The sequence below is a fragment of the Pneumocystis murina genome (assembly GCF_000349005.2).
Source record: "Pneumocystis murina B123 chromosome Unknown supercont1.2, whole genome shotgun sequence".
NCBI lineage: Eukaryota > Fungi > Ascomycota > Pneumocystomycetes > Pneumocystales > Pneumocystaceae > Pneumocystis > Pneumocystis murina.
Window position 1 is genome coordinate 358,756 of NW_017802360.1, and position 25,565 is coordinate 384,320.

Below are 25,565 nucleotides of genomic sequence, written 5' to 3' on the forward strand. Positions count from 1 at the left end.
TTTTTTTAAAAAAATCTTGTCTCTATTTGAAAATTGTATTTAAATTCTTTTAAGTTTTTATAAGAAATATAAACCAAGAAATAAAAGGGTTAATGTTTTCTTAAGAGTAACTTGATAAGATATTGAAAAAAATAAAGATATTTTTTATTACATATCTTTTTAAAAGATTTTATATAATATATATATCTCAATTTTATCAAGAAAATGATACATGTTATTCAATTTATCCATAAAAATATATCTTAATTTAAAAGATTAATTAATTTTTATAAATGGTATTTTTTAATAAAAAAATGTAAATTAGCAATAAATCTAGTATTATATTAAACATTTTAAGTTGAAAAGATTTGAAAATAGAATATTTTTCTTTTTATAAAATTAAAGTATATATTTTTTACTAAAAAAATATTATTAAAAACATTAGAAACATTTTAATTTATTTATATATTTTCAATTCATTAACAGATGCTTATTTTCTTTATAAATTTATTTTTTTCTCTATATTTGAATTTTTTTAATCATACGATGAGATTTACGTATTGAACTCGATCAGACATGTCTACGGTTTCAGGTTCAACTACGCTTCAAGAAAACCAAGGAAAGCCTCTGGATGAGTTATTGGCTTCTATTAGAACCTATACTCATCAAATGCGACGTTGTTTGGATTCAAACCGGTTAATGGATGGGTTAAAGGTATATATTAAGTACAATAAAACTTTTTAATGAGAATTAGCATGCAAGTACAATTTTATCAGAGTTGAGAAGTGATCATTTAGGACCAAAGCAGTATTACGAATTGTGTAAGTATTTAGATCCTGATTCATCGAAATATATGCATATTATATGGACATTATACAATTTTGTATCGAGTTGTATGCACCGGATTGTATGACCATATATCTTTTCTATATATTCTTCAGTATATATATAATCTATATTATATATAAATGAAAGATACAATGGATTTATTGGTAGAAATATTTACTAATTGATCTATTACAGATATGGCAGTTTTCGATGCTTTACGGTATTTATCAATTTATCTTTTGGAAGCACATCAGGCAGGCCGTCATCATCTAACAGATGTATATGAGCTTGTTCAATATGCAGGAAATATTGTTCCTAGGTTATATTTAATGATTACAGTGGGAACGTAAGGACTTTTATTTTAAGTTGTATTCAAAACAATTTATTAAATACAGTGTATATATGGGGATAAAAGATGCTCCAGTTAAGGAAATTATGAAAGATATGATGGAAATGTCCAGAGGTGTTCAACATCCAATTAGGTATGTGTTCTTGATCTATAAAAACTCGGAATAATTTTTTTAAAGGGGATTATTTCTTCGTCATTATTTGTCAGGTCAAACTCGAGATCATTTACCAGTTGGTGCATCAACAGGGTAGTATTAAGCACTAGGGAAGATGATTTTAAGGCTAATGTTTTCTGAAAAAAAGCCCAGAAGGGAATTTGAACGATTCTATTTCATTTATTTTAACGAATTTTATTGAAATGAATAAGTTATGGGTTAGATTTCAACATCAGGGTCATTCGAGAGAGCGAGCTAAGCGAGAAGAAGAACGAACAGAATTGAAAATTTTGGTGGGTACAAACTTAGTTCGTTTAAGTCAACTTGAAGGAATTGATCTTCATATCTATAAAACGGTATATATCTATGAAGGAAAAGGAAACTGCTAATTTATTATAACAGAACATACTTCCTTCTATTATGGAACAAATTATTCAATGTAGAGATGTATTGGCACAAGAATATTTAATGGAAGTGATCATTCAAGTGTTTACTGATGATTTTCATTTGCAAACTTTAGATCAATTTTTATCTGTTACGATGAAGCTGAATCCTCATGTTAACATTAAACAAATATGGATATATTTTATCGATAGATTAACAGCATATGTTTCAAAAGAAGCAGAAGTTGAAAGTTTTGATGAGCGTGTAAAGAAGGAAAAATTAGCATTAGAGGCTTTGGGAGATCAACTTTCATCTATGAATTTAAATGAGGAGATACTTGATGTTAGTGCAGAAAATAATTGCTCTAATGATATTAAAGAACAAGATTATGATATTACGAATGGTACTATTAAAACAGAAATTGACGATAAAAGTTCCGTAGTTCCTAACGATGTTAAATTATTTGATTTATTTTGGCTGCAAATTATTAAATTAGTCAAGGTTTTTTATTATTTATAAAACATTCATTATTAAAATAATTTAGGTTCGGCCTGATCTTCCTATTCAAGATATAACTGCATTACTTGTTAGTCTTTGTAATCTTGCTCTTACGTGCTATCCATATGAATTTCACTATATAGATCAAGTTTTGAAATATGCTAGGTTAAAAATGATGGAATATGTTGATAGGTAGGATATTTTTTCGTTTTTAAATATTTTAGCTTAAAATCCAATAGTATAGATTTGCATTCTCCTGAATCTAGAGACAATTTTTTGAAGTTACTTTTAGCGCCTATATCGTCTTATTCATATATTCTTACAGTTCTTTTTTTACCAAATTATATACCATTACTGCAGACACAATTATATCATACAAGAAAAGTTGTTGCAGCTACTGTAATACAATCTCTTATAAAAAGCAAAATTTGTATTGATACGCCTTCTATTCTTGAAGGAGTAATCTCTCTTGTTAGAGTTTTAATTACTGAGGGAATGAAATTATCTCCTGTGGGAAATGTTCAACAAAATCGACGAACTAAAGATAATGAAACAGATGAAACTTTAGAAGAACAAGGATGGCTTGCTCGATTAGTTCATCTTGTATATAATGAAAATGCAGACATTCAATTTAAGGTTTGCCCATTCTTTTCTTTAGTTATTGTCTTAAGTCTATAGCTTCTTCAAATATTAAGGAAAAACTTTTTTGAAGGTGCTGAACGTATAAAATATACGAGTCCTCCATTAATAACGCAAGCTATTAAACTTGCTAGAAAATACAAATCACAAGAAAATTTGGTATATCTTATATAAATATATTGATATCTAAAATTCCTAATTTATTTAGGATAATGATTGGAACCAAAAAGCATCTTCCGTTTATAAATTTATTCACCAAATTATTAGCAATTTATATACCAAAGTAACAAATGCAGAATTGTGCATACGATATTTTGTTATTGCAGGGCAAGTAGCGGATCAGGGTGCTTTTGAAGAAATTGCATATGATTTTTTCGCGCAAGCTTTTACAATATATGAAGAATCATTATCTGAATCTAGAGCTCAATATCAAGCAGTCGTTATTATTGCCGGTGTTTTGCAAATGACAAGAAATTTTTCTTCTGAGAATTATGATACTCTAATCACAAAATGTGCATTACATGGTTCTAAATTGCTTAAAAAACCTGATCAAACGCGCGCAGTATATTTTGCTAGCCATTTATGGTGGGTTACAAATATTCCAGCCAAAGGTGAACATGATGATAAAAATGTAACTAAACTGTTAATTATTGCTTTATTTATTTAATATCTTATTAGCTTTATCATGATGGATCAAGATCACTAGAATGTTTACAAAAGGCGCTTAAATTAGCTGATGCTTGTATTGATCCTTTGACAAGTGTTGCATTTAAATTTTATGGCATTTATTTATTTTATTTAGGTACTGAACTTTTTGTTGAAATTTTGAATCGCTATATTTATTATTATGATCATCAAAACGAATCTGTTAGTGTTTTTATTTATTTTTTTAATACTAAGATTAATTAGATTCTTCCTAAATTCCTTAATAGTTTAATTGATCTGATTAAACAAAATATTGATAATTTTGACGCATTGACATTTGAACCAAATTCCCGCCAATTTCCTGTTGTAACTAGTACATCGTCTATTTTGGAACCAGAAGGAAATATGCAAGATTATGTTATAAAATATTTTAAAAGGACTCTTGCGTATATCGAAATGAGGAAAAAACAAGAGCCATCTCTTTGGAGTGTAATTCATACATAAATCTATGAAGAATAGCGTGTACAATTAGTATATCATTTTTTTTGTTTAGCGAATAAATGGTCAATGGTACAGAAACTTTTCATTTTGCAAATATTATATTGATGTATTATTATATCTAATTATAAGAAAAAATAAGTGTATATTTTGATTCTTTTTAATGCGCTCGTTTTGATTCCGATTTTTTTTTCTATAAATAAAACATTTACCATGTCTAATCAAAAAGATAAACGTTGGCTAGATAGTTTTGGACTTATAAGTAAAGGAAATGATAACAGGTATAATATATAATTTAAAATAATTAATAATTTATTTTTTTAGATTAAAAGATCCGAAAATACATGAAATATTTTACAAAAGACTAAAAAGACATGTTTGTATTAATTTATGACAAAAAATCACTCATGAAAAAAGTATGCTACATTAATTGACAGGGTTAATAATGATACTTTGGAAGATTCTTTTTCAAACTTAACTCTAAACGATCAAACGTTATCATTAAACGAACAACAACATTGTCTTTATTTATTTCGTATGTTTTAAAATACAGTTTATACATCTTTTTCTTATTCTTTTTTTTTAGGACAATTACGTGAAGGTATTACTGCAAGTCAACGTATCGATAATTTTACCTGTGGATTATATGAAACATCTGTACGTGTTGGAATATATATGAATCATGTAGAATCTTATGTTCCAGCACTTTGTTATTTATTAGAAGTTATTTATCCAAAATTATTAAAACCATTTGCACAAAATCAGATGGTGACATGTTATCTACTATATTTATGTAGTTTAAGAAACTTTCAAGGACTTTATGAAATGAAAAACAAGTGGGAATTAGATGCACAAGATATACCATTTGAATTTTCAAAGATTCTTATTCAAAACAATTATATTGCATGGTGGAAATTGCGTCAGCGAGTACCATGGTTATATCAACGATTAATAGATTTAAGTCGTGAACAAATTCAAGAACGTTGTGTATCAGTAATTAAAGCTTCATATTATAAAATAACAAAAAAATGGATGGAAACATATATTGGATTGGCTTTATTCTCTAAAACTGGTTGGATAATTGAGGATTCATGGATCAAAATACGTGAGCCTGGTTTACCTAAAATCACTTAATTTTTCAATATTCATTTTTTTTTCGACAAAAGTAATTTTCGGGCTTCTTGTTCTTTCTTTAGGTTGTCATTTTGTTTCTTTTTAAAAGCAAGATCTTCCTAATAACATTTAAATCAATCTTTTAGAAAAAAAATTACTTCGTCTAGCTCTTTTTTTTTTTTCTTTGGTTCTTTTAATGGTTTCAATTTTCCTCCTTGTCTTCCAGACTATTGAAATAAATATGTTTTATTATTTCTTATTCAAAATACCATTTTTATTAGAAAAATTCTGCTCAACTTTTTTAAATATTTTTATAAGCTGTCGTTAGTCTTAGAATCGGTAACCATCAAATTTTATCTAGTATTAGAAAAGGGCTATTTTGTGGTGGAAAAAGGCTTAATTAGGTGCAAGAAATACTAGGTATCTCATGTAAAAGCATTGGATAGTGGGTTAAGTGTTGGTTTGCACTTTTTGAACGAGATTGAAAGGTTGAAGACTAAACGTTAAGTGTCATGGTAGATGGAAGTGATGATGAATTATCCGAGGGAGAAATTAAAGAAACGGAAGAAGAACAGATAGCTTCTATTTGTAAAAATGAAGAGTTTTTAGGAAAACAAAAGGTCTGGTTTTTGCGCGATTCAGAAAGCTATAAGTATTCGCGTAAACCTTATATTTCTCAAAACAGAGATTCAATATCTATAGCACATGGAAGTAAAGAAAAGAGGCATCATGATATAGATGAGAATTCATTTAAGAGAGGATACGAATGGGAGCATCAATATGTTTCTAAACATCATGTAAAAAGGTCACGAAAATCTAAAATGTCGGGGATGGAAAAAAAGAATATTTCAGAGCAGAAGAAAAGAGACTCTGAATTGGACAAGGAGGAGAAAAGGTTTTTGAAGGTAGATGTTGAAAAAGATGAAAAAAAAAAGGATGGATTATGGAAAAAAAATGGATCACCGATGTAAGTTTTATTTTATATTTTCCTCATTAAATCGTGCTAAATTTCGTATTTTTTATTTTATTTTTGCATTAAGATTATATGGATATTGATTGAATTATATTTTGAACATATGGGCATGGTTTTTGAGGAGTATTTTAGATATTGAACTAATATATTAGATTTGAACAAGAAGTCTTTGAAAAGTCTTCTATAGATGAAGAGGCATTAATTGAACAAAGAAGAAAAAACAGAGAGGCTATTCTTGCTAAATACAGAGGTCAACATAGCCCATTTCCAGATTCTCAAACAAAATTAGATACCTTAGCTTTTCCATCTCCTGAAACAGATAATAAAGTTTATGAATCAGGTTTGTGTTTTTTTTTTTTATTTTTATTTTTTTTAGTCATATAATTAGCTTCTTTTCATCCATTAATGGCAGATATGCCTGATTTTCAATTGACTAAAGATTCTTCCAATATTAGTAATGTACAAGATGGAGAAATGGCTGCTGATTATGATCCAATAGTTGATGGAAAATTAGATGAAGAACGACAACATTTTAAAAATAATAATGATATTAGTGCAGCAGTATATGATGAAACTAAACAAAATGAAAATAATACACTAACACGATATGAAAACAGATATGACAAAGTGAAAATTAATGAAACAAATGTTAACGATGAATTAGATATGTTTGCAGATGATGATATGTTTCAAGAGTTTAAATCAGTAAATGAGCAAACACATGAATTAAAAAATTCAAGTGAAGCACAAGATTCTGTTATGCTTGCTGCGCGTGAACTTGATGCGCGTCTGTTGGATAACTGGGATGATCCAGAGGGGTATTATCATGTAATATTGGGCGAACTTTTAGATGGTAGATATGCCGTAAGATCCAATCTTGGAAAAGGAATGTTTTCTGGTGTTGTAAAAGCAGAAGATTCAAAAACAAGAAAAATGGTCGCAATAAAGCTAATACGAAATAATGAAACTATGTAAGAGTTGTACAATATTTTATTGATTATTAATATTTCATTAAGGCGAAAAGCTGGAATGAGAGAGATTGTTTTTTTAAAGAAATTAATGGAGGCTGATCCTGATGATCGAAAGCATATTATACGTTTAGAAAGGCATTTTGAACATAAAGGGCATTTATGTCTTGTTTTTGAAATGTTAAGGTATAAAATATACATATCTTGATTATGTAATTTTGATGATAACATAGTCTTAATTTACGTGAAATTCTTAAAAAATTTGGAAATGATGTGGGAATAAACTTAAAAGCAGTTAGAGCCTATGCTCAACAAATATTTTTAGGACTTTCGTTATTAAGAAAGTGTAACATTCTTCATACCGATCTTAAACCTGATAATATTCTTGTAAATCTTAACTCCTAGCTATTTATTACTAACATATAATTTAGGTAAACGAAACCAGGAATTATTTAAAGATATGTGATCTTGGATCAGCATCTTTTGATTCCGATAGTAATATTACTCCTTATCTCGTAAGTCGATTCTATCGTGCACCGGAAATTAGTATATCTTCCTTTTTTCTCTACAATTTTTTGACAAAAGACATAGTTTTGGGTTTATCACATGATTATTCGCTAGATATATGGTCAATAGGCTGTACATTATATGAATTATATACTGGAAAGATACTTTTTCCTGGTAGAACAAATAATCATATGCTTAGATTAATGATGGAATGTCGAGGAAAATTCAATCATAAAATTATTAGAAAAGGACAATTTAGTAGTATACATTTTGATCAACATTTTAATTTTATTAGTACTGAAAAAGATAAAGTTACTGGAAATGTATCTTTTTTTATTTACTTCTTTTTCTTTATACTGACTGCTTATTATATAGGATGTTTCGAAAATAATTGCCATATCAAAGCCGGTACGTGATTTAAGATCTCGTTTATTAAGTAATATGTCAAATGAAGATCCTAAATTAATCAAGAATTTTGTCGATCTTTTAGAACGTTGTTTAGATTTGGACCCTGAAAAAAGATTAACTGCTTATGAGGCGCTTAAACACCCTTTTATTCGTGGATAATTCTATAATTTATAAATTTTTCAAAATCTATTTATATATCTTAATTATATTTTCTCATTAAATTTCTTCATTTTTTCAACTAAAAAAATACATGTTTCATATTTAATTATATTAATGTATGAATTCTTCTATTTGACTTGTATATTTATTGTTTCTTATAAACATGCCTTTTTCTCATAAAAGACCCGTTGTGACGTTGTATGTTAAAATCTTCTATCGTAAAAATTTGATATTCGAATTTTTTTGCGAAAGACAAAAAAATGTCAAGACCAGCTTCAGAAACACGAGTTTACTTAGGAAATCTTCCTAGGAATAGTAAGGATTTGATGAAAGTGCTTTTTTTTTTAATTAAAATTGGTTAGTTAATCGTCGAGATATTGAAAATTTTTTCTATGGTTATGGAGATATAGCAGAAATCAAGTTGATGTCCGGATTTGCATTCGTTGAAGTTTCTTTCTTGAGACATATCCTGAATATCTCTAATGGATGTTTTGTTTTAGTTTAAAAACTCACGGGATGCGAAAGATGCAGTTCAAGGCATGTTTTGCTTATTTTGTTTAAATACAATGACTAATATGATTAAGATCTTGGTAGAAATAATGGAAATTGTCTATGTAGGTGTTAAGGTGCTTTTAGATGGCAAGAGAATGTTAGGAGAACGAATTAATATTGAATTTGCTCGTGGCGGAAGAGAACGTCGTGATGATTTTCGAGGTCGCGATATGGAAGTTCGGTATTTTTTATATTTGGTTTGGAATAATGATGTAATATGGATGAAGTTATCCTCGACCAAGAAGGACTGCATATAGGGTGATTGTTGAGAATCTTTCTCAAAATGTCAGCTGGCAGGTTAGCCAATTTTGTCTTTTCTATTTTTGTCGAATATCTTTTGGTCCCAATGCGTTTATGCTTGGATCTGTTTAAGGAGATTGGATGTCTTCTCATTATGGTATTATAATATATATGATTCCGAGAAATTCTTGGATATTTGGTTCATAAAGAACTGGGTATTGAGCATATGGGTTTTCTATGACTGCATTTTTGGGACTAAATAAGCCATGAATTTGGATTGTTAAAGGATGGCTCTACTTTTTTTTCTCCACATTTGTTTCTGGATATATTCAATTGAAATACATGCTTATGCTTTTTTTCAATAGGATCTAAAGGATTTCATGCGAACTGCAGGAGAAGTCACTTATGCTGATTGTAGTCGTGATGGCAGTGGCAAAGGGTATTCACATGATTCAATAAATCTTCTTTTAATATTAAAATATTTATAGAATTGTTGAATTTGAAACCGAGGAAGATCTCAGAGCTGCTATTCGAAAATTAGATGGCGTTGAGTTTAAAGGTTCTGAAGTCGTTCTTCGTGAAGATTTGGTATTAAAATACAAACATTATAATTTCTTTTTTATTATCATTAATCTTTAAATTTTAGGATGCTTCTCGTCCTCGTTCTCGTTCTCCCCGTCGTAATCGATCTCCTCGTTATCGAGCTTATGATAGAGGTTACGATAGAGGTTATGATAGAGGTTATGATAGGTATGATCGACGTTCTCCAAGATACCGTAGAGATGATAGGGATAATTATTATCGTCGCGATGATTATTCAAGTCGTCGAGCATTTAAAGATGATAGATATTCCAGAGCTGGTTCATACGATCGATCTCCCCTTCGTGATCGTTCTCAAACTAGATCTCCTGTAAGATCTTCTAAAGATTTTTCCCCAAGAGAGAGTTCTTCCAGAATCCCTATGGATGACTCTGTTAGGGTATAATTATTTAATTTATCTATTTTTTTTTAGCTTTTTAGGATCGAGAATATTAACTTTTTAAAAAAAATTTATATTTATTTTTATTTATATTACTCAATACATTCATTTTTCTTATTTCTTTCTTCATTTTCATATAAATTATTAATTTCAATTTCTTCTATATTCCTCTTCTATATTATTTTTTTTAGAAAAAACCTATTTATTATACAGTAAAGACCAATTAAAATCTCTTTATTGATTATATTTTGAATCTTTTTCTTTTTATTTTTCTTATATTTTTCCTTATTCTTTTTTATTCATCTTGGCTTCTAAAAAAGGACACATTTTGTACGGACGAGAACGGCAGACAACATACGTCTTAATCTTTAAAACATATAAAGCTGGTTGAAGACACAGAAATAAGGTCTAAACGTGCGAATAAAGTGGGTTTAAAGGACCTATTAAAGGGTTAATAACAAAGTTAGTTATTCGTGCGATTGAAGGTTTAAAAAAATAAGTTAATGGAACAAGTAGAGAAATTTTCACAAGAATCAAGGAATAAAGAAATAACTTGTACTAAAGAAGAAGAAGAATATATGAGTATTATGATGCATAGTCTTTGTGAGAGGGTAGAGAAGGAAGAGATAGAAAAAGAAGGGGGTGAAAGGGTGTCAGAAATGTTACAAATGAATGGAATAGTATCACGAAATAAAAAGAAGAAAAAGAAGCGTACAAAGCAGAAAAAGACAGAAGGAGAAGGATCATCTATAGTTAAATGTGAATCATGTTCGGGTGGGGGTAATTTTTTGCAATCGGAATGCAAACAGAATCATGATAGACGGTTTTTGGAAGACTCAGAATATGACCCTGCATCTCCCAGTATATCATTTCCAATACATCGAGAACAGACGTTAGGACCATCATTTTCACATGCAGATAATCATATAGGACCTTTAGAGAGAAAGACATTGAATAGAAAAAAGAAAAAGAAGAAGGGGGTTGTAAATGATACATATCATTCATCTAATGTCTCAGATATGATGACACAGCCGACATTACAATGCCGTGTTACTTCTAGAAAGTCTAAGGATCAAATATGGAATATTAGTACTCATGAAGAACGAGAAAGAATTAAAGAATTTTGGTTACAACTTGGAGAAGAAGAACGTCGTGGACTTGTAAAAATTGAAAAAGAGGCAGTTTTAAGGAAAATGAAAGAGCAGCAAAAGCATTCGTGTTCGTGTTCTGTATGTGATAGAAAACGAATTGCGATTGAGGAAGAGCTTGAAATGTTATATGATGCATATTATGAAGAGCTGGAACAATATGCTAATCAACAGCAAAAGTTTAGTTCTTTATCTTTATTACATAAGAATTCCATGACAGGACGCTCGGAAGATTTAGATGATAGCGAAGGTGTTCTTGATAGCGATGGGGATTATGAAAGTATATTGTCAGAAAATGTAGATTCAAGATTTGATTTTTTTAATTTTGGAAATAGTTTGGCGGTTAAAGTGAGTCTTGTATTAATATTATTTGGGCGTTTTAATAAATTATTAGGGGGGGATTTTTACAGTAGCAGATGATTTACTTAAAAATGATGGGAAAAAATTTATCGAAATGATGGAACAACTTGCTGAAAGACGAATCCAAAGAGAAGAGGAGGCTGTTATGGAAATAGAAACGACCGAATTTGATTCCGATGATGAAGAGTAAGATTACTATATTATTATTTTATGTTATTAATAATGGTTAGATATGATGATGAGAGTGATGATGATGAAATGGTATTTGTTTTATATAAATCTTACATATACTTTAATGTTTTAGAATACTCTTGATGAGGAACAAAGAATAGAAGAGGGGAGAAGAATGTTTCAAATATTCGCTGCTAGAATGTTTGAACAAAGAGTTCTTACTGCTTATCGGGAAAAAGTTGCTGAAGAGAGACAACAAAGATTATTAGAAGAATTAGAAGAGGAAAATCGTCTTAAAGAAGAACGTGAATTAAAAAAGGCGAAAGAAAAAGAACGAAAGAAAGACAAGAAAAAGTATTCGATTTTAATATTAATTTAGTTTTAAAAGGCTAAATGTATTTAGGCTTCAGAAGCAATTAAAAGATCAGGAGAAAGCTAGAAAAGTAGCAGAGCGTCTTGCAGAAGAAAATGCATTACGTATTGAAGAAGAAAAAAGACTAGAAGAAGCTAAAAAGAAAAAAGAAGAATTGAGGCTAAAACGAGAAGCAGAAAAAAAGGCCTTGGAAGAAGAAAAACGTCGTCAACCTCAAAATAAGGAAACTGAGAAAGAAAGAAAACGAAAAGAAGCAGAAAAAGATTCGCAAAAGAAAGAATTGAAGAAAGAGAAGGATCTTAAAGAAACTAAGGAAGTCAAAGATATTAAAGAATCTAAAGAACCTAAAGAACCTAAAGAACCTAAAGAACTTAAAGAACTTAAAGAACCTAAAGAACTTAAAGAACCTAAAGAACTTAAAGAACCTAAAGAACTTAAAGAACCTAAAGAACTTAAAGAACCTAAAGAACCTAAAGATGTTAAAGAAATTAAAGAGATTAAGGAAATTAAAGAAAATGAAAATAAAATACGGAATGATAAGAAGGATAATCAAAAACAAAAGACGATAGAAGTTATGGCTTCAGTTAGTTCGTCAAATCGATCTCCACAGATTGAAAATCAAGAAACCTTTTATGGCATGGCAGAGTCAATGAAGGAAACAAGATCTTCTGTTTCTAGTCCATTAAACTCATCATTTCTTTCTTTAAAAACTGAGCAAGAGTCAGATAATTCTTTATCATCTTCTTCTATTATATTTCCTCAATCTCATTCTTCATTTAGTATCCAAAATACCTCTCAAAAGTCGCCACATATGTCTTCTAATTTAAATTCTACTTTGCAACATCCGCCTGGTCTTGATACTACCTTTAGTCAGAATTTATCATCTACTCATTCCACATATCAATCTTTAACATCTCATCCTATCATTAATAATGTTTCTGGGGGGATTTTTTCTTTGTCATCTACACCGTCAAATCAGCAGTATGATTATTCTTTATCTCCATTAAGGTTGCCTAAGGTATCTTCTAATATGTACAAAAATGAATCGTCACCTCTTTCTGGAAATTTAAATAGTTATCATTCGTTACCTATTACACCTACATCATTTTCTCGTCCATTTCATCATCATATGGAAGATAAAAATCCTAACGGTATACTGGGACTTCATGAGAATAGGACCAAAGTTTTAGACGATAATACTGCACGTATCGTACCTAGTTCTATTGCAAAGCCAATCAAAAGGCCTTCTCCTATTCAAAGGCCTAGTGGTACTACGGCTTATAAGGATGAACTACGAAAAACGCCAACTATTAATGAATTGAGTGAGGTTATGGGAAGTAAAGCGCTCTTAGATGATGATGATAATGATTCAATTATATTAAATCATGTAAATGATACTTCAAGAGGATTTTCTAATCGTTCTAAGCCTATATATCGTAGAGATTCTCCATTTATAGAAACAATGAATTGTATATTTTTTATAAAATTGAAAATTATTAACATCTTTTAGTGAATCGGCATGTTTCAAATTCTCAAGAATCACGTCATCGTAATATTTCTGATCAAGTATGGCTACCTAGTTTATCAAATTCTCGGTTTCCAAATATTTGGCCTTCAAATACTAGTATGTTTTCAATATAATATATTGTGGATTTTTATTAAGTATAATAGACAGGAATAGTCAGTATCATGTTACTCAGAACGTATTGCGGCAACGGTGTAAACTTATTTGTTTGCGTCTTGATGAGCAATATGGTTCTAAAACTAGGCTTTTTTTAATTGATCAAGTATTAAGTTTGTATAATGATTTATTTTCTGATACACCTGTGCAATCAAAACAATTATTGGATGCATGTGCAATATCTGGAAATTCTCAAAATGGAGGAGGTTTTTTCACTTGTAAAATAGAAAAGCAACATATTATGATAAGGTATGATGATGTTCTAGATCAAACACACTGTAAATCTGGATTGTCTGGTTTTCCTACAATGGTATATTCTTCCCCTAATTCTCCTTCAACTGGTTCTCAATCTCGATGGTCAATCAATTCATCTATTACGGGTGCATTTTAAATGGGCATTTGCTAAAATAATTTAGCAATTTATTGCTTTATGGAATTTTTAATGCTAAAATTGTACTTAATATAATTTGGGTATTTTATAACCCCTTTATACATTTCTTCTATTGTATAATTTATTATTTTGAATCTTACCATTTCTATTTATTTTTATAATTTTGTAAAACAAGCTGAAATATAATCTGTATATTAATTTAAAAAAAAAGAAGATTCTATGTAATATCGGCTTGATAAAAAACTAATGTGTTGATTATATTAATACATTTTTTCACCCTCGATCATTACATTCTCTATATCCACATTTAATTTTTAATATATATTATTTTGAAAAAAACTCACGCGCAATAATTTACTTGATTATAATTAAAAAAAAGTCTTTATTTTTTAATAACATACCTGTTACTCTACATTTTTCTCTTGCTGTATTAAAATATTCAGATCCACAAGGAATACCTGGATCTTCTTGACATCTTTTTATAATATTTTCTGCTTTTTGTTTAATATTTTTCCCTGATACATTCATATATTGCTATATTTATTTTTAAAATCTTTTTTTATATATTTTTTTCTTACATTTGAATCACATGTATATATAACTGTACAGCCTGATCCAAGTCCAAAATCCGATTCTGTTCGACTTGTATATTTTGAATAATAACTATTGCTTTGATATTTTGTTATAGCTTGCCAACAGCTTCCCGTCATTGAAGGTCCACACATTAAACTGCCATAGCAGTTGTTTTTTTCATCTTGATTTTGTTTAAAAAACGCAGAATATATAGGTAGAATGTATATAAATATATAAATCCAATACATTTTAAAACCCATGTATTTGAAAGATAGATGTTTTGTTTAAATGAGTTGTCTTATAGAAAATTAATGCATAAATATATTTGTTTATATTTAGTATTCTATTTAATGCATTACTGTTTGCATAAAAAGCTATAAATATGCCATATAAAAAATAAAGAGAAAAGTACAGGATATTTATTGTAATACATATGATATCTTTATATGTTTTTTTTCTTATATTTTATTTTTTTTAAGAATTTTTTTAAAATTTTAATAATGGGTTTAGATTGATATTTGGAGTAATTTTATTGAAAATTAAGAAAAATAAAAAATATACCCATATATTTTCAATTAGCTCAATATATATCCTAGCTCTTATATGTAAAAAATTATATTTTTGTTTATAGTATTGTGTATCACGTGATCATGAAAATGCTATAGTAATGTATTAAGAATCTAACTTTAATAATTATGAGCAATGAAAGATAGAAAAAGTATTTTATTAAGATGAATATTATTTAAATATATTTATGAATTAATTGTGAACAAAATTGATATTTTTTATATGTTGGTTTATTTTATGAAGAATTTGATATACAAATATGATTTAATGGGATAAGTTTTGTAATATATACAGATACAATATGCTTTTCTAGTAATTTTATGGATTTTTGAAGGATTTGTTATAAATAAATACTTACATTTTAAATGAAAAGATATATTTATTAATCAGATCTTTATAATTAAAATTTGGAATTTAAGAAAAAGCATAAATCAAATTTGTAGTGTCATTTTCTTTTTATTATAGAAAGAAGTCTATTACAAACCATAGATTTATTTAATAGAAGATATATTTTTCAAATTTTTGTTAAGAACTATTACTTCATTTACAGATAAAAATTAATATTATAGTTGATTATTTAAGCTTTTTTATATTATAAAAAGTAGCACTGATACATGAATGTTTTATGTAATAATGAATTGCAGTTTTTCTATTGGTCAATAAAGCTATTAGATAATATTGTAATTGTATGATAATGTTGCAAATATAGAGATTATTTTTAATCAAATTTCTATTGTTTATCTTAGCTCAGTATTTTATAAAACAAAAACGTGTATATAAGTTTCATTATAGATTCATCAAAAAAACTTCTTATTTAATGATTGTTTAATTATGTTTTTTTTAAATTTATTTGAAAAAAATATTTTATTTTAATTTTAATTTTGTTTAAAAAGTATTAAATTTAAAATATTTTATAATGTTTTTTAAATTTTACATCAAATATATTTCAGTATAATAATTTAAATTCTATTTAAATATATTTAAAAGAATATGTTTTAAAATAAATATAAAAATTAAAGTTAATGTCTTAATTTATTTTATAAAGATTCTGTAAAATTTCTATTTAGTTGAATGTTTTAAAATTATTTAACTGTATGTTTTTGCTAATTTGTATATAATGGTTTTTTATGATATGTTATCCATAAAATTGTTTTTATTATGTTTAATATAAAAAAATTGAAATGTTAATAGCATATTTTATTAATTTTTTTTTGATAAAGTATGAGAAATAGAAAGATAAAATAATAGAATTGAAAATAATGTTACAATTCAATAAAATGTTCTAGAGTTCTGTCTTTTAGAATATATTAATAACCAGAACAAATTGAATTGAAATTTTTATATTACATTATATTGAATAATATAAGTTGTTAAAATATAGAAATATTCATAAATTTTATCTCAATTAAAAACTATAAAATATTATGTATCATAAAATTCAAAATGAAAGATCTTCTACTCTAAGAATTCCTGATGCAGAACCACTTGCTAACCAACCACCATATTTTTTAGTAGGATTCCAAGATGCCTTATTACTTAAATCAAGAAAATATGATAAAATATGTACTTACAACTGTAATTCCTATTTCTGGAGGAAATATTATAGGATTAGAATTAATTTTTTGATATTTCTAAATGTTATTAAAAAAAATAATACACAAGAGAAATTACTTCTGGTTTAAAACTTTCAACTAAAAGATAGCTCATGTCTTGATAATTAACACTTAATTGGTATATTCTACGAATAGAAAGAGGCTATTTTATGAATTATTAAAGTAGTTTTTATTTTAAATTCTCTTACTTGACGTAATTTTGAAAATGTTTTTCTAATAAAGTTAACTATTGAAATTGTTCCATCGGCTCCAGCAACTGCCACAAATGGATGTACTGGACTCATTGCAACTGCCCAAAGAGTCCCATCAAGAGATATTATATGGTTTGAGGACTGTAAAGTTTGGAAAAATATAAAACGTAAGCCACACATATTATCACTGAGAATAATACATGAAAGTTCATCCCACCACTGAAGGATAAAATTCATAGCTATAAATTAATAAGAAAATTTAAAAAAATAAAAAAATTAAAACCTCTTTGTCTTTGTATAAATGCTATATCACCTAAAGGGTCTCTAATATCAGTTATTTTTACTGTACAATCATATGCCGAACTAATTAATAAATTCGGATAAGATGGTGAACATGATGCAATATTTCTAATATATGAACTATGAGCAAAAAAAGATATAATAGGAATGTTTGCTAGGAAATATTAAATATTATTCTCATAAAATAATACTTTCAATACTGACGATCTTTTTTTTCAAGATCAAGAATACAAATTTGACCTAAAATAGTTATGATTATTTTTAAAAATCATTATTTATTTATCAAACCATTAGAAGCGCCTATAGCAATTCTATTTGAAGAGATCCAACATAAACAAGTACATCTGGTATCATGAATTTTTAAAGATAATTTAACTTGTTCAAGTTTCACTAAAAAAATTAATAGAATAATACATACAAAAATATATTAACTGTATAATGTTTCATTTGTTTTATTTGATAAAGGAATTGAAAATATTCTTGCACATCCATCACCAAATATGGCTGCTAAAAATCCGAGTTTTCCATCTATTTTTGACGTTAAAGGACACCATTTAAGATCCCAAACAGAGCCAAATGCATGAAAAATAAATATTTCTAACTGAGGATTATTACATAATCCATCATTGGATCCAGGAAGAAATGACCAAATTTGAATAGCTGATTTTTTAGGTTTTGTTGCATACAAAAGTGTTGAATGTGTTTCATAATCAGGATGTCCTGAAACAGCCAAATATTGTTTTCCTATTATCATGTGATTAAATTACCTTTATTAAATTTAAAAAGTTTAAATACCTTCTAAATGTCCTGGACACCAATCTAGTCCCCATATAGGAAAGCCTGCATGAATAATATATCCCGTTTTTAATGGATATGCTTTCTTTAAAGAATAAAAAGAAAATCTCTCAATAATATGTAATTTCGAAGCTTCATATGTACCTATATACACTTTTAAAGGCAATGATGCTTTTAAATAATCATCCAGTATTCTAAACCAACATTTCAGATAATTCTAAAGAATCTCATTTAAAAAAAACATACAATCCATTAACATTATTCAATTCCTCATCTTCCATGTATTTAAATGGCCATGAAACCTTTTCAAATATTTCATCAACATCTTCAAATAATGTTTTATCAATTGCCTCTATATTAGCCCAATTCTTAATATCAAAATGTAAATTTTCTCTAGATCTTTGGCTTTTCAAAACATTATTTTCTGTTTTTTTCTTCTCCTGTATTGTTCTACATTCTTCCTCATAATCTTTTTTTCTTTTATCTTCTGAATAATAAGATTGCCTTGTTTTTCTTTCTTTTATTTGATTAGAACAGAAAATTACAAAAATATGTCTTTCTTAAAGTATTTTTATTCTTATTTACTGTATTTTTATCCAGTTCTTTCTTATTCTTTGATACTTTATATTCTTCATCTGAAGAAATATCAAGATCTTCCTCAAAATCATTCGAAATTTCGCTGTTTTTTTGAGAACCACTCATTATATCATATAAAAGTCTTCATTTATATGTTATTTATTCATTTTTCTATTAAATAGCCCTTATTTTCTTCCTTCAAATTTCTCAGTTTTTTTTTGAGTTAACGATGATTGAACCTTTGTTTTTTTTAAAAGAAAGAATAAACATAATACATTCATGGAAACATTCTCTCATACTATTGTTGGTGAACATTCCCTTTTTCCGAAAGATCAGTGTCTAGATAATGAGAAAAATGAGTTAACAGAAATTTTGGACATTAAAAAAACATCATCAAACCTTGAAAGATGTTGGATATGCTTTGATGACATTTTAGAAGGCCTAAATGATAAAGGTTCATGGAGAAGTCCTTGTAGATGTGGTTTGATTGGCCATGAGAAATGTTTATTAACTTGGATAACCGAAAGTCAAAAGACAGATTTGTCAGATAAGCCAGTATATTATTTTTTATGTTAAAAACAGACTAAAAATTAAAGGTTTTATGTCCGCAATGTAAATGTCCATTACGATTAAAGGATTCATCAACGTTTACATTTTGGTTTTTATCAAAAATTGATAAAGTTTTACGAAAATCTGTACCAATATTCATAGTTTGCGGTAGCATGGTAAAATGTTAGTTATTTATTTTTGAATGTTTATAGGACTTGGTAGTTCCGCGTTAATTTCAGCAGCATTTTATGGAATTCATACTATTTATACTATTTGTGGAGAAAAAGATGCACAAAAAATAATGGAATTTGAAATGAATAATGAATATTTTTGGAGTATTTTTATATGAATCTTTAATTTATTTCTAAATATATTGAAGAACTTGCATTTGGTCTTCCATCGATTCCTTTTATATTAATATTTAGTCAGTTTAGTCAATTTGATACTATTATTCCGATTATTCCACTTATTTTTTTTGGTGATCAAGCTTTAGATATCTCAAGACCTTTATCACCTACTTTTACTCTTTGTATTTTACCATGGATTCGAATTATTTATAATAGTATATACAGGCATTTTATAATTCCAATACATAGGCGATTTGGACAGGAACTTTATCCTCAGAGGGAAATATCAGGTTATTATCCTTCAGAACATCAATCAATAAGGCAAACGAATACGAGAACACAAGAAAATGAGGAAAATCATGATATAAGAGGAAGAATGGTAGTATTTGAAGATATTGATTTTGGAAGAATGATAGTAGGAACACTTATGTTTCCAAAAATTAGCAGTATAATAGGAAGGTATTTAAAATGATTTAATTTAAAATACTACATGTTTTTTTAGTTGTATTATGAAAATTCCTGGAGCAAAAAAATGGATTCCTAGTAAATTTCATTGCAGTGTTATTGGCGGTTGTTTATTTATTGTTTTGAAAGTAATATAGGTCAATTATACTTTGTTTTTTTCTAAAACATATTAGGACGCAATTAGTCTCTTTTATAAATATCAAAAAGTTAAACAAAGACGCTCAAGAAGAGTATTAAATTATAATGAAAATTTAGATATTTAAAGCTATTTATAGATTATTAAGCAAAGTTAAATACTTATTGATGAAATTTCGTTTGATTAATAAATAATTTTTAACGTATATTTAAAATATGTCTTGTAATAAAATAAGACATATTTAGTCATAATTGTTTTAAAAAGTATTTTAAATAGAAAATATCTTAAGTTTATATTTTATATATATAACTCTGATTTATAATATAATATTGATAAAAAATATTCATTTAATATTACAATCTATAATAGTTACATATAGATAATAATTATAATGTTTCTTCAATAAAATTTAAATCTTAAAAATATATATAAATCTACAATATTAATATTATTAAATTTAAAATTAATAATATTAATATCATAACAAATTTTATGTAGTATTGTATTTCATAATTTTTAAACAAATTTAAATTTTTGTTATGTTACTATCAATAAAATATATAAAATGAATATTATTTTATTAATTTTTTAAGAAAATTTAATATCAAATTATTCTATAAAAATATTTTAATATTTATACAATATATAACAATTCTAAGAACATTATATAACATTAAGTATTTTTACTATTTTTTTTTAAAATTACTATACAGCATCTAATAAGTATTTTAAATATGAAAATTTCAATTTAATTATTATAGTAAATTTATTATAATTATTGTTTTTTGTTAAAAGATATTTTCTGACAAATTTCTTTAAATTTTAATAATTTTTCATATATATATATATATTATTAATATTTGTATTAAAAACTAAGCAATTTTAAAAATAACTTCAATTATTTTATTAAATTAATCTTAATTTCAACAATTCAAACTTTAAAAAAAATTTAAGATTCGAATTCAACTATAAAAACAAAATAGACTTTATAAGACATTTTATAAGACATACCATTAAAAATTTACATAATATTTTCTTAATCTACAAATCATTTTCTCTTCAAACATTCCATAAGCTACAAATTCCACAAAAATAATAAAAATTAAACTTCATATAACTAAACTATTTTAAATATATCATAACTATTATTTCAATATGGTCATTTCTAAAAATATATCTATAACCCTTATACTTTTCATTTATTTTTTAAACGTTGAATCATAAAAAGCTGATAAAAGCCCTATCTTATTTTAGGGTTCAATATTAGATCGTGACTTAAGATTTTAAGATTAACAATTTCTAACCTCTCAAAAAAATAAACCAACGTCATGAAGTTTTCACCAAGTAAGATTTCTTATTTCACAATAAATACAAGTAGAAAAAAGCGTTATAAGAGGATTTTGATCATTTTTAAGAGATAGCTTTAATAAATAATTTAATAAAAATAAAATGATTTTTTTCTACATATTTTTTGGTATGAAACAACACTAACAAATGATATCTAGATGTTACATCGTCTAGAAGGAAGCAGAGGAAGGTATTATTTTTTTTTCTGACGTTTAAATGGTGTTTTTTGACTATGTAGGCATATTTTACAGCTCCATCTTCTAAGCGTAGAATTATTATGTCTTCTCCTCTCTCAAAAGAATTGAGAGAGAAGTACAAGGTATTAGGACTATAAGGAAATATTATGTATTAACTTTTTAAAAGGTTAAAGCACTACCTATTCGAATCAATGACGAAGTTTTAGTTGCTCGTGGAAGGTAAAATATATTGAATATTTTTTCATTAAAGTTTATATTTTAGCCATAAAGGACGTGAGGGGAAAGTTATTCAAGTTTATAGAAAGAAATATGTTATACATATTGAGAGGGTTGTTAAAGAAAAAGCAAATGGAGCTACAGTACCAATTGGTATTAATACAAGCAAAGTAGTCATTACAAAGTTGAAAATGGACAAAGATAGAGAAAAGCTTATTTTAAGAAAGAGCGGAAATAAATAACTTTTTTTTAGAAAAATTATTTATAAATTTTGTATTATAATACTATTTATATTGCCTTTATATTTTTGTTCATTGTCCATGTATGACTATTGCGAAATTATCTTGATCATGAATAATGTTTCTACACCATTGGTCATAAACGTTTCGCAAATATAAACATAGTATTTATATACTATTAGATCTTAGCAGAAACTTTATTTTGGTATAATAATCTAATAAAACAAAGCTTTTGATTAAGATCTACATATATTAACTAAAACAAAAATCTAGAATAATACTGAAGTTTAAGAACTAATTAAAACTAAATATATTCTAATTCAACAAAGCTAATGATAACTCTAAACTATTAGTTATAAACTTTTAATAGTAAACATTCATTTAAAACTAATAATGAAATAGTATTTTGAATATGAACATGTTCAATATCTAAAGTGCATTACATATAATATTATCGTGCAACAACACACAATAAACATCTATGCTTTATAAACATATTAAGTATTTTAGCAATACAAAGCCTTAATATAATTATTATGTTGATACATCACTTTCATCAGTAGTATTCTTTTTTTTCTCTCGATCAATTTCTATGTGCTCTGTATTCAAATAAGAAAGATCATTTCCATGACATTGAATAAAACATTTTTCTGAAGCCTCTTCCCATATCCTAAAAAATAATTAATTAAAATAGATAAACAATTATCAAAATACTTTTGCAAATACACCCTTAAAGTTCGCAAACCCTTTATATAGCCATAATCACATGTATTAGGATGTTTTGGTGGGAAGATAATTTCACTAGAAAAATGATTCTCTTGTATTATACAATTAGAGAAATCAACAATTTTAATATCGATGTCAAAATCAGGCTCTTTTTTTATATTTGTAAAATGCTCTTCATCACTTTCATAATATCCACCATCATATAAAAGCAATAAACTACTTGCATAAAAACGATAACCTTTAAGTGTTCGAATTATTTTTTCTAATTTTACAAGTTTATTCAATACTATTGGAATTTTGTCATAAAAAACACCACCTCCTTCTTCTTGTGTTCTACCATCATGCAAAAATCTCGTTAAAGTAGCTTGAAAATCTACTTCTGCCTTAAGATTACGACCGTAATATTTATCTTGAAACAAATATGCGTTAGTTTTTCGGTTCCAGACTTGCATTCCACAAATCCTCACACCTAGTTGACGGGAAGTTGTCATTGCACATTTTTTAGTTTGAGATACACGCTTTTTTTCACTTGCATCTACACCATATTGGCGAGTACCCATTTTTAAATCCAAAACGCATGGACGCTTCATCCCAGATGTAAGATCCTCTATCAAAATAAATCTTTCGATTCGTGCAGAATCATTTAACGTATCATGTACGGAATCCCCCGGTAAAGGCGTAACAGAAATTGTTTGTTGGCTTTGTAGTTTTTTCAATCGCTTAGCACACTCTAATTCATAACAACGTTGTGCCCAGTTAAATCCAACATCTGTATAAGATGAAACATTTTTGTGAATATCACAAGATGAATTTACATTTTTTAAAGAATCATTTTTAGATAATAAAGATTCGCTTAAATCAACCATAGAAAAAATATCATTACTAGAAGATTGAAGAGAAGTTGTCTGATCCCCTGTTTCTATATTGATACTATTAGTATCCATAACCGGAGATTGAATGAGTTGTGGAGAATGATCAAGAGAGTAACCTTCAAGGCCCTTCATACCCTTCGGATCTTTTTCCTCATATAAATTTCCACTAGAATGCCGTCTTTTTGATAAATATGCATACTTTTCATCAAAATCTAAAGAAGAGATAGGTCCTGTATCATAAAGAGTATTTGGTGTTAAAGAATCTGACAAATTCCTTTGCTCAAACGAATCGTCTCTATGCCTAACTTGTGTCCTTTGTCGAATAATACGATGTCTATGAGTACTTTTGTTTTGTCTATATTCACGCGGAGAAAATACTTCACGTAAAACTTGTTCTTGAAGGTTTTGATGAATCATAGTTGCTCCCCATGTTGGAAAACGTGGTCTAAAGCCCTCCTCGCCTTCCACATGGCTCGAAATAGGATAAGAGGATGTTTTATTTTGCTGTATCGATGCCGATAACATATGCATGTTTTGCTCAAGTGAGACCTTAGGCAGAGATGTTACTGCATGTATACAAGCAGATGTGTGTTCTTTTTGAAGCTGTTCATGACTCGGCTCTTCCATCTTAGAAGTTTGAAAGGTATTTTTATCAAGAGAAACCATATGTAAATTATCTTTATACGTTACATTCAACACACCCATATACCTAGGCATAAATGCAAGTAAATCCTGGTGTAAATGCTCTACTGCTTCATAAAATTCATTTTCACGCTTCACAAGAGGCTACGATTATATAATTAGCATATATAAGCAAAAAAAGAAGAAATACTTTACACACTGCTCGTTTTGAAAACCGAAACAATGTATGATGTCCACCTACTTGATGTTTATAAGGTCTAAAAAAATCAATTCAAAAGCAAAAAGTAGATGAAAAACATACTTCAACTCGACAAAGCCAGGCGAATATTCAAGCTGGTAATCAGAAAAACTATGTGTCTCCAACACATCATCTGAATCATCACTTGTACTGCTATAATCATCAATACAGGGTGTCATCAAAACATCATCTAAAGAAAATCCAGAAGGAACAGGAGAAACCGTAAGATCTATTGCTAACTCAGAATCTACCTTAATATCCTCGGATTCCTGAAATTCAGGCGCTTTGTTTGTCTTTTTTTCTCTTTTTTCTAAATTGATTTCTTCATTTTTTTCTTGAACTTCCTCAATAACAGTTAAGTCTTCTGATCTTCTAGGAACATGTATAGTGTTCATTACTTTAAAAGATTCATCTGTTATTAAAGAAGCTCCTGAAGCCACACAAGACATATCATTCATTTAATAACAATAATCTAATTTTTACACTTTAAACGTTTTTCACTCTTTCAAACTTCAACCGTATTCAAATAACAACAAAAAATGTTTATTCCTTTAAATATAACCTTTTTTCTTTATCTATCAAAATACAACACTCTTAATTTTATATAAAAACTCCTTTTTACACATGAGTCTCAAATAATTAGACACTCTAACTACTATATATTAAAGTTTTATAAACCTTTATTATAAATCAGTATATCTTATTAAATTTCTATATCTTTTAACCAACCTTTAATCTGCTTTTTTTTTTCCTTCTCAACCTTAAGTTATACACAGCTCGTCAAGATATCGGAGTCTCTATCAAGTATACTAAAAATACAGAAAAAAAAGATATCCAAAATAAACACGTTAATAGGACTTCTTGGCATTTAAAGAAAGTATTTATTAAGGAAATCATGTGTATTTTAAAGATATAATTATAGATCTTTTAAAGAATTGCCAAGACGACAGTTGCTCTGGCAAAGGTTGTCTAGACAACC

At 27.4% G+C, this 25,565-nt stretch overlaps 11 protein-coding genes across 11 annotated transcripts; 7 read left to right on the forward strand and 4 right to left on the reverse strand.

Annotated features, from left to right (window-relative positions):
- Nucleotides 1-545: 545 nt before the first annotated feature.
- On the forward strand, nucleotides 546-4,051 carry PNEG_00725 (hypothetical protein). The gene is made up of 14 exons (XM_007874435.1): nucleotides 546-693; nucleotides 734-800; nucleotides 1,003-1,153; nucleotides 1,203-1,289; nucleotides 1,335-1,403; nucleotides 1,459-1,666; nucleotides 1,713-2,195; nucleotides 2,239-2,384; nucleotides 2,432-2,828; nucleotides 2,871-2,990; nucleotides 3,040-3,462; nucleotides 3,510-3,591; nucleotides 3,634-3,698; nucleotides 3,741-4,051. The coding sequence occupies exons 1-14, from the start codon at nucleotides 556-558 to the stop codon at nucleotides 3,978-3,980; spliced, it is 2,676 nt and encodes an 891-aa protein (XP_007872626.1). The 5' UTR covers nucleotides 546-555; the 3' UTR covers nucleotides 3,981-4,051.
- A 136-nt stretch (nucleotides 4,052-4,187) lies between these two features.
- Nucleotides 4,188-5,351, forward strand: PNEG_00726 (hypothetical protein; the record flags this gene model as incomplete). Its single annotated transcript, XM_007874436.1, has 4 exons — nucleotides 4,188-4,255; nucleotides 4,299-4,350; nucleotides 4,392-4,509; nucleotides 4,561-5,351. The coding sequence occupies 4 exons, from the start codon at nucleotides 4,188-4,190 to the stop codon at nucleotides 5,106-5,108; spliced, it is 786 nt and encodes a 261-aa protein (XP_007872627.1). The 3' UTR covers nucleotides 5,109-5,351.
- On the reverse strand, nucleotides 5,120-5,399 carry PNEG_00727 (hypothetical protein; the record flags this gene model as incomplete). The annotated part of the gene is made up of 3 exons (XM_007874437.1): nucleotides 5,357-5,399; nucleotides 5,246-5,314; nucleotides 5,120-5,206 (listed from the first exon to the last, which is right to left on the reverse strand). Exons 1-3 carry the CDS (start codon nucleotides 5,357-5,359, stop codon nucleotides 5,120-5,122), a joined length of 159 nt encoding a protein of 52 aa, XP_007872628.1. The 5' UTR covers nucleotides 5,360-5,399.
- A 191-nt stretch (nucleotides 5,400-5,590) lies between these two features.
- PNEG_00728 (hypothetical protein) lies at nucleotides 5,591-8,125 on the forward strand. Its single transcript, XM_007874438.1, has 8 exons — nucleotides 5,591-6,054; nucleotides 6,213-6,400; nucleotides 6,449-7,031; nucleotides 7,077-7,214; nucleotides 7,262-7,415; nucleotides 7,460-7,574; nucleotides 7,620-7,858; nucleotides 7,911-8,125. The coding sequence occupies exons 1-8, from the start codon at nucleotides 5,600-5,602 to the stop codon at nucleotides 8,100-8,102; spliced, it is 2,064 nt and encodes a 687-aa protein (XP_007872629.1). The 5' UTR covers nucleotides 5,591-5,599; the 3' UTR covers nucleotides 8,103-8,125.
- Nucleotides 8,126-8,362: 237 nt separating this feature from the next.
- PNEG_00729 (hypothetical protein) lies at nucleotides 8,363-9,962 on the forward strand (the record flags this gene model as incomplete). Its single annotated transcript, XM_007874439.1, has 8 exons — nucleotides 8,363-8,417; nucleotides 8,465-8,550; nucleotides 8,603-8,835; nucleotides 8,882-8,951; nucleotides 9,260-9,333; nucleotides 9,383-9,482; nucleotides 9,541-9,873; nucleotides 9,915-9,962. The coding sequence occupies 8 exons, from the start codon at nucleotides 8,363-8,365 to the stop codon at nucleotides 9,927-9,929; spliced, it is 966 nt and encodes a 321-aa protein (XP_007872630.1). The 3' UTR covers nucleotides 9,930-9,962.
- A 272-nt stretch (nucleotides 9,963-10,234) lies between these two features.
- PNEG_00730 (hypothetical protein) lies at nucleotides 10,235-13,997 on the forward strand (the record flags this gene model as incomplete). Its single annotated transcript, XM_007874440.1, has 8 exons — nucleotides 10,235-10,335; nucleotides 10,387-11,369; nucleotides 11,416-11,567; nucleotides 11,612-11,642; nucleotides 11,686-11,906; nucleotides 11,956-13,394; nucleotides 13,436-13,549; nucleotides 13,597-13,997. Exons 2-8 carry the CDS (start codon nucleotides 10,452-10,454, stop codon nucleotides 13,995-13,997), a joined length of 3,276 nt encoding a protein of 1,091 aa, XP_007872631.1. The 5' UTR covers nucleotides 10,235-10,335; nucleotides 10,387-10,451.
- Nucleotides 13,998-14,259: 262 nt separating this feature from the next.
- Nucleotides 14,260-14,830, reverse strand: PNEG_00731 (hypothetical protein; the record flags this gene model as incomplete). Its single annotated transcript, XM_007874441.1, has 4 exons — nucleotides 14,260-14,292; nucleotides 14,342-14,354; nucleotides 14,399-14,531; nucleotides 14,576-14,830. The coding sequence occupies 4 exons, from the start codon at nucleotides 14,828-14,830 to the stop codon at nucleotides 14,271-14,273; spliced, it is 423 nt and encodes a 140-aa protein (XP_007872632.1). The 3' UTR covers nucleotides 14,260-14,270.
- Nucleotides 14,831-16,575: 1,745 nt separating this feature from the next.
- PNEG_00732 (hypothetical protein) lies at nucleotides 16,576-18,828 on the reverse strand (the record flags this gene model as incomplete). Its single annotated transcript, XM_007874442.1, has 10 exons — nucleotides 18,283-18,828; nucleotides 18,037-18,230; nucleotides 17,674-17,985; nucleotides 17,530-17,631; nucleotides 17,446-17,481; nucleotides 17,225-17,395; nucleotides 16,939-17,180; nucleotides 16,809-16,892; nucleotides 16,709-16,768; nucleotides 16,576-16,665 (listed from the first exon to the last, which is right to left on the reverse strand). The coding sequence occupies exons 1-10, from the start codon at nucleotides 18,315-18,317 to the stop codon at nucleotides 16,576-16,578; spliced, it is 1,326 nt and encodes a 441-aa protein (XP_007872633.1). The 5' UTR covers nucleotides 18,318-18,828.
- A 34-nt stretch (nucleotides 18,829-18,862) lies between these two features.
- On the forward strand, nucleotides 18,863-20,236 carry PNEG_00733 (hypothetical protein; the record flags this gene model as incomplete). The annotated part of the gene is made up of 6 exons (XM_007874443.1): nucleotides 18,863-19,167; nucleotides 19,209-19,329; nucleotides 19,374-19,496; nucleotides 19,541-19,967; nucleotides 20,011-20,101; nucleotides 20,147-20,236. Exons 1-6 carry the CDS (start codon nucleotides 18,892-18,894, stop codon nucleotides 20,234-20,236), a joined length of 1,128 nt encoding a protein of 375 aa, XP_007872634.1. The 5' UTR covers nucleotides 18,863-18,891.
- A 1,184-nt stretch (nucleotides 20,237-21,420) lies between these two features.
- Nucleotides 21,421-22,162, forward strand: PNEG_00734 (ribosomal protein L24). Its single transcript, XM_007874444.1, has 5 exons — nucleotides 21,421-21,453; nucleotides 21,615-21,646; nucleotides 21,695-21,775; nucleotides 21,820-21,872; nucleotides 21,916-22,162. Exons 1-5 carry the CDS (start codon nucleotides 21,438-21,440, stop codon nucleotides 22,109-22,111), a joined length of 378 nt encoding a protein of 125 aa, XP_007872635.1. The 5' UTR covers nucleotides 21,421-21,437; the 3' UTR covers nucleotides 22,112-22,162.
- Nucleotides 22,163-22,642: 480 nt separating this feature from the next.
- PNEG_00735 (hypothetical protein) lies at nucleotides 22,643-25,044 on the reverse strand (the record flags this gene model as incomplete). The annotated part of the gene is made up of 4 exons (XM_007874445.1): nucleotides 22,643-22,778; nucleotides 22,823-24,492; nucleotides 24,539-24,605; nucleotides 24,650-25,044. The coding sequence occupies 4 exons, from the start codon at nucleotides 25,042-25,044 to the stop codon at nucleotides 22,643-22,645; spliced, it is 2,268 nt and encodes a 755-aa protein (XP_007872636.1).
- Nucleotides 25,045-25,565: the final 521 nt, after the last annotated feature.